Source organism: Aethalodelphis obliquidens, unplaced genomic scaffold, assembly GCF_003676395.1.
Source record: "Aethalodelphis obliquidens isolate GAN/ISIS:26980383/991018 unplaced genomic scaffold, ASM367639v1 scaffold115, whole genome shotgun sequence".
Classification (NCBI taxonomy): domain Eukaryota; kingdom Metazoa; phylum Chordata; class Mammalia; order Artiodactyla; family Delphinidae; genus Aethalodelphis; species Aethalodelphis obliquidens.
In genome coordinates, this window is record NW_020838059.1 from 23,339 (window position 1) to 31,215 (window position 7,877).

A 7,877-nucleotide genomic window follows, 5' to 3' on the forward strand; every position below is an offset into this window, starting at 1 on the left:
TGGGGCCGGGGGAGAATGAACAGAAGAACCAAAAAGAAGGTGGGAGGAGATTAGGAGAAGGAAGCCTACAAGCTGTCGACAGCTGCTTAGAAGCAGGGGGCAGAAGTACAGCTACAGAAATGGGAGCTGAACCCCGGGTCCCCTGATGCTTCTACCCCACCCCCAGTATTTCCTGAGATTTAGGCCTTTCTGTGTTTCTGTTCTCCACCCCCATTTCACCCTTTCTGGTCTATATTTATAATCACTCCCTTCTGACACCTTCACCTCCCTTTTCCCTCTTACTTGGCTATGTATGAATGGCAAAATCTTCAGCAAAGTTAAATTCAAGGCTCTGCCTATTACACATCTGCACCATGGCAGCCGGGCAGCTGAGTATAGCTGGAGAAGAAGACAAGCATGCTGATTGGTTTCGCTGTAAATTCATGGTCACTAGCCTTAAGTGGACCCTTTGTGCTGCTCAGCAAGGTTACTAGTCCATTCATTCTCCTGGTTGGTTGGTTTACAAAATGCCCACACCTTCTTTCTCTTCTTTCTCTTGAAATTTCTTCACTGTTTTCCAGCCAAGCTGGTCTGCTTTCTGTTTCTAACGTGTCAAGCACACTCCCACCTGAGGGGCTTGTTATTTATTCTTCCTCCTGCCTGGAGCACCCTGCATCTAAGTGTTTGCTTCCTCACTTCCTTCAAGACATCCTTATCAGTCAGGCCTTCCCAGGCCACTCTATGTAAGGCAGCAAGCACATCCCCGTCAGCACTGGCACACCCTGTTCCCTTAACTTGATGTTTTCTTTGGCAGTTACCACCATCTGGTATTCTATATATTTTATGTTTGTATATTATTATCCCCCTGCTAGAATGAAAGTTTTATGAAAGCTTGGGATTTTTAAAAATTCTTTTTATTCTTCTATAGCTAGTGCTTAATACAATGCTTGCTAGTATGCCATACAAGTTTGTTTCAAGAATGAATGGATAATGAATGCTTGTTGGGTTTTGAGAATCCCCTCTTCCCATTTGCCAAAACCAGCATATTCATAACAATATTTTTTGTATGGTAACCATAGTTTCCAAGCCCAGATTCAATACATGTCATCTAATTGGTGGGGAAAATACCTTTCATTTTGCTCTGTCTTGGGAAATTCGGTGTGCTTATCAAGTATATTCTACTTAGAATCATAGTCTCATAGCATGGAGTCCTCAAAAGAAGCTTAGATGATCGTTTTCCAGTTAGTTTAATGGCCCCGATAGCATATTTGGCTTATCCAAGGTCACTAAACTATGTTTAGTTTAAAATAAGTGTGAGTTGAAGTTGTTGGGTTTTTCAGAGCTCTTGCCTGGCCTTTGTGGAGATACCCAGAAATTATTGGAAACCTCTATGGTAATTATCTGGCCCCGTCTTTTCTACTTAGTGCATACAGCGGCTAGCATATCACCTCATGGGTCCTTCATCATTTCTATCCAGTGAGGCTTGCTTGAATAACTGAGCAGGATTTCTCACCATATGCTAGGTTTATCTTTGTTCTCTCACTTCAAATGTTTTCAAACTTAAGAAGCTGTAAAATAACATGATAATTAAAGCTCATCACTTGTACCAAACCACCTTCTATACCTTCACCCCCACCTATTCAGGGAAATAAACACATACTTGAGTTTATATAGGTAATTACAGTTGTAATCAGATGTCAGTGGAAGAGATCTGACATAGAGATGTTACTTTCTCATAGTCACTGAGCCTAAAGGGCCTTCTGGGTTTATTCACCTGCCTCCAGGCTGTAACTACCTCCAGATTTTCTCCTTTTGTAATGAATGCTTTGGGAATGAGAAATGCATATTCAAATTTGAAAGGTGTATTCTCATTGGTTTTCAGGTTTTTCTAATTCTTGAAATAATGAAAGCATAAATGGTGGAAATATAGGATCCAGAGGGTAAATAAAAGGCTCACAAGTACTCATTAAATTATCTTACTAAAGAATTAATAACCTGGGTTTCTGGGTTCTCAAGTTTGTAGGCATGCTTTCCAAGGGCCAATTTCTTGTTTTCCCTGCAAAAGATGAGGTTAAGCCTCATCATTTTGCAGAATTGTGGGTACGGCTTGAGAAATCTCAGTCCAGGAGACCCTCTCTTTTACAAAACACTGCTCCCACCCTGAGTATGTGTCAAGCTCCAGAAAATGGCAGTGAAAGGATATTTTCCCAGATTCTTCCACTGGAAGCAAGGCCCTTTTCAATTGTGGTGTTTACACAGTGACATTTAGAGTCTAAATTGTTTAGGTACAGTGAGTGTTCACATCCTTTTGTCCCTGAGAGCACTGACCACAATACCTGGCACGGAGCAGACACTCAGGAAATCATAATCAGCATAGGGCAGATGCTCAGCAAATACTCAGTGACCAAGAAGATCAATGTAAAGTGAATTAGTAAATTAACAACAAAGCAGACATTTCTACCAGGAGTATTTTTACCTTATGGCCAGCTTCTTGACACCATAGGTCATGCCTCCAAATCTGATACAAGTAGTGCAACTTTATGAGTTTCTGGCTATACTTTGAGATCAGCAGCTAGCCCAGTGTGTTGTGCTAGTAGGTGATCAATCAAACTTACTGGACTGAGTTTGTGGGTAAAATGAGAGAAAAGTACCTTGGCTTTCATAACTTTTGAATGCAGTCGTCATCCATATGTTTTGAATCTGGTGTAGGCTACATAGAATAGTCACAAAGTTCTCTCCAGTGGAGTTTGAGAGAACAGATACATTTTAGTTTAAAATCTTCACAAAAAGCTAACAATCAAAGGAAGCCCTAAAAGCCTTTGAGTGATGAGGCAGAATCAAGAAAGGGGATTTAAGCTTAAAATGTGCCAGGAAGTGAGCAGTGGTTAGACTGCTCAACTGTGCATCAGCAATATGGTTCTTAATCTTCACTGCCCATATGATCAGTGGGTTCAAAGAAGTCTCCTTAATTCTGGAATGAAATGTAAGCAGGTTGAACTGGGAAGAAGGTATAACAAATAGGGCCATTGTTTTGGAAACACTTGTCTCTTAACTGTGTTTTTGAAAGCAGAGAGTGGAAATGCCATGAGGGTCTAGATTATTTCAGCTATCATTAGAAAGAATGGACAACAATTTTTGATAAATACAGATCAGCTGGGATCACAGAATTTTTTTTTTTTTTTTTGATCACAGAATTTTTAAATGCAGACTAGAAGTTGTTCTGGGGTTGTATAGGTTCTCTCAAGTGGTTGAAATAGGAGCAATTAAGACTTTTTTTGTGGAGAGGAAATAAACTCTTACATAGCATCTATAGTAGGAGAGTGAACTATAAATAATCCAGACACTCGAGTTTGCTGTGGTGCTTGAAAGTTTTTAGGGCCTCGTTTCCACTATGATAAATATGATCATTCTCTCACTTGGACGTATATGCACTTTTTTTTTATGTGGATGGGTGCAATCCCTACTTTACTGAACGTAGGTTGATAGATAAAATACTTGATAAAACAAAAATCTCATTAATGTATGCTCCACCAGTTTTGAGGTTTTGATAATTTGGATAGGGATTGAGCAGAAGTTTCATTTAGTATTATTCATAAAGACAGGGTTTGCTGAGCAAGTTAATAACATAGACAAGATTCAGGAAGAATATTTAACTATGCAGGAGAAAAAACTTCCAATCAATTCTTGGACATATGCTTTCTCACATAAACATTTGTAGTGCTAAGTGTTAAGCTATTCATTAATTCAGATTGGTTCACTACAGAGTTATTCAGAAATTTTAAATTTTGAGTGATTAAGTACACCTGATCCTTCCCGGCTGGCTTTGAGTACAGGGAGCTAGCTCAGGTTATGTGGACCCTGTGGCCAGAGCTGGAGTTAGCCAATTCTTCGATACCTGCTTTAAGCAGTGGTAGTTAGGCCCTCACCCCACATGGGGCAGAATGTGTGGACTTATTACCCTGGTGCCACATGAAAGAAAGGAACATAACAGGATTTGGAAGGAGGTAGATTGAGCTCTCCATCTGTTATTGGGTTGAGGGCTGCATAGGGCCTCTCACTTTCTTATTCACTTATTGTGCTTGCCTCGTGGGGTCATTCTATGACAGGAGGATTAGCATATTTTATATATATATATATATATATATATATATATATATATATACACACATACGCTTGAGACACTGTTCATTGTGCTCTTCAGCTGTGTACTGAAAGTCTTCCAAGTGTTTAACGATTTCAGTTGAAGTGTGGAAATTAATCAGAATGGAGTCTAGTATTGCAGTGGAAAGAAGATTTAGTGTATGGGAGTAGAGTTTGAGTTCTATCCAGGCATTTCTCTGATAGCTTAAATAATTTTTCTTGATTTTCTTTACAGTAGCGGTCTTGCTTTGGGAATCAAGACTCTGCCTTCATTCAACCGTGGACAGTTCTCGAAGCATATTGGTTTTATCACTAAGATCATTCTACATAGAGAACTAAAGAACTATTTCTTTGGTGTTGTCTCCAGAGGCGAATTAGCCAACAAATTGAAACTTTAAGATTGTCGATAATTCAGGATAAGTGAATTTTATTTGTAAAGAAATCATGGCTGCTGTAATTGTACGTGGTTTGGTCCGAATAGGCAGCAAGAAAACTAAGGTGTCCAAAGTGAGAGAAGCATGCATTGAAATAGTGGAAAGAGAGAGGAATGTTATATTGGTTGTCTATTTCAATACTGGAGCATACGCAAGTTTTCAGCTAAGTAATAATATTGAAGACATCGACCTTAGACCCTCTGGAGAAGACCAAAATTATCTGCATTTACGTTTACAGACTAATGACTTATTGATTATTGAAAAATTATCCTCCGGAGATGCCGAAAATTTGAAGAAGTTCCTGGATAGAGTCCATCCTCAACCACCCGTAAGACCTGATAGGGATGGGAGTATCTTTGCCAGTACAACAACACAGAAGGCAGGTGGCAAAACTGCATCTCACAAAATACGTAAGACGTCAAGTAGTCAGTCATTTGAGAAAGAAAGAAATGAAACACCTGATGATAAGGAGATGCCTTTGTGTGCATCAGAATTGTCAACATTTACCTGTGAAGAGTTATTAGAAAAGGAATATGGGAAGAGGAGGCCATCATCTGGCTCAGAGATGAATAAGATTTTCCTGCAAGAGGATACCTGTTCGGAAGGAACGGTATCAAAGATGTACCCCTTGAGATATGTAAGCCGCAAACAGAGAGAATTAATATTAAAAGGGTTAAAACAGAATAAGGAATTTGAACTTGGACCTTCGTTCAAGATCGATTTTAGTGGAAAACATTACCTAGATGTCAGTGATCTTCTCCAAAGAGTGTCTGAGAAAATATATTTAGCATTTCTGTCAGAGTTGAAGTACGGTGAGGATGACCCAGAGTGGGGCAAACTCCAGATGATCTTTGACTTTTACTCAGAGAAACTATATCAAGGCTTCCCCAACTTGGGAAACACCTGTTACATGAATGCAGTTTTACAGTCCTTACTTTCGATTCCATCATTTGCTAATGATTTACTCAATCAGGACTTCTTACAGGGTGAAACTCCCCTTGATGCCCTTAGCATACGCTTGGTGCAGCTGCTTGTTTTGAAAGATATTTATAACATAAAAATCAAGGAGAAGTTACTTGTGACTTTTAAAAACACCATTTCAGCAGTTGCAGAGATATTCTCTGACAACGCGCAGAATGATGCGTATGAGTTTTTAGGTCATTGTTTAGATCAGATTAAACAAAACATGAGAAAATTAAACACAATTCGGAAGATTAAGATTGAATCTGAGGAAGGAAATTCACCTCAGCAGGTTTCTGCTGGTAGTGCTGACACCAAGGTGCTTGTTTGCCCTGTCGCCAGTAATTTTGATTTCGAGTTGCTGCGCTCAACTAGTTGCAAATCCTGTGGGCAAATTGTCCTTAAGGCAGAGGCAAACAATTCACTTTCGGTCAGTCTTCCCCAGAGAGAAAAAGCACGTCCCTTGTCTATTCAATCTAGTTTTGATCTTTTCTTTGAAGCAGAAGAGCTTGAGTATAAATGTGAGACGTGTAAGCACAGGAGTTCTGTTGCAGTGCATAAATTCAGTAGGCTACCCAGGGTCCTTATTGTGCATCTGAAACGCTATAAATTTAGTGAGTCTGGGTCCTTAAGGAAGGATGACCAAAAAGTCATTATTTCCAAATACTTAAAGTTATCTTCCCATTGCAATGAAACTACCAAACCACCGCTTCCCTTAAGCAAGAATGCACCTCTTACTGATTTCCAAGTCTTAGAACTCTTTAAGAAGATGAACTCTGAAGCCATCAGTTCATCGACAGCTTCAACAAAGCAGACCTCAGAATCCAAGGATTCTTTGGCTCCACACATTAGATCAGAAAAAGAGTCTGAACTACAAACATGCCAGACTCTTCATAAAGCTTCAAGCTTCAAGCAGCAGCAAGGAGACCTGGGAGAAGATTCTAAACTAAATATAATAGAGTCCACATTGGTAAACTTAAGACATAGAGCAGCCATTGCAAGAGAGCTATTAGCAGTAGGCTTAATGAGGAATCTGGAAGACAGCTCCCTTTCTCTGAAAGGTACACCCACCAGCAGCCCAGATACATATCACAAAGTGGCTAAAAGTCGAAAAGGAAATAAATACAAGAGAACCAATATATCTGCAGATTTTGAGAGCATGCCTGAGACCACCGAAGAATTTTGTAAAGGTAAAAAACCCAGAATTTCAGAAGAATCTTACCAAGTGCCTGAAGAGACCCAGCAGTGTGGAGGGATAAGACTCTTTGAACAAGACCTTGGTCTTCTATTGATTCGGAGCCTTTCAGGCCCCGATGCCCAGTGGCACACAGATAAATGCAGACCTACGCAATTAAATTTCCAGGGAACCAAGGTGAGTTCCCGAGGTGTCTTGGGTTCCAATAAATATTCTGGAAGAAAGGGCTCTTCAGATGTGGCGAAGACAAAATCTTCAGCCAGGAAACCAAAAATAGAAGCCGAGATGAGAGAAAGTCATGACTATCGGCTCATTGGTATTATCAGCCATATTGGAAAGACGCCTAACACCGGACACTATGTCAGCGATGCCTACAACTTTGACAGGCAAGTGTGGTTCTCTTACAGTGATCTAAACGTATCAAGTACCCAAGAGGCCCCAGTGCAGGAGGCTAGGCTTCAAACCGGGTACATCTTCTTTTACATGCACAATGAGATCTTTGAAGAACTGTTGGGAAGGAAAGAGAACTCCCAGCCTCATAGCACAAAGGAAGCAGTAGTCAAAGTAGACCCAGAAGTAGTAAAAGAAGTAGCCTCCGACTCACATACATCTCCTTAACATCTTTGACTATCACTTGGAAGGAAAACTTTGAACTCTAGCTAAACATGAAGAGGCAGTTAGCATCTACAACCAAACTTAAGCAGAAACACTTACTTAGAAATAAATAAATTACTTACTTACTTAGTATAATAAATAAATAATTACTTACTTAGAAATAAATCTCTGTTCTAACCCTGATACAAAAACCTCAACCCCACAGTTCCAGCTGATAAAAATTCATCTCTCCTACTAGACCAGAACTGTGCTTTCCACATTCTAATGCTGTGGACTTTAAGTGTGGTCCTCAAACCAGTACCATAAGGAACATGGAAGGACTCGTGAGAAATGCAATTTCTTGATTCCACCATGGACCCACTGATTCAGAAACTCTGGGGAGGGAGGCTGCAAACTGATGGAGAAACACTTTTGTAGTGAGTAAAGTATCTTGGTGCTGTTGTATGTTTCAGTTGTTTATGTTTTGTAAAGAGGTTTCATTGCATTTTTTGTTTCTTATATTCATGTATGCTTTTCCTTCGTATACTTATTATGATCAAAACAGGCACACACAA

General features: G+C 39.8%; 1 protein-coding gene across 1 annotated transcript; it reads left to right on the forward strand.

Moving 5' to 3' along the window:
• Positions 1-4,563: 4,563 nt before the first annotated feature.
• USP26 (ubiquitin specific peptidase 26) lies at positions 4,564-7,326 on the forward strand. Its single transcript, XM_027097538.1, has one exon. It carries the CDS (start codon positions 4,564-4,566, stop codon positions 7,324-7,326), a length of 2,763 nt encoding a protein of 920 aa, XP_026953339.1.
• Positions 7,327-7,877: the final 551 nt, after the last annotated feature.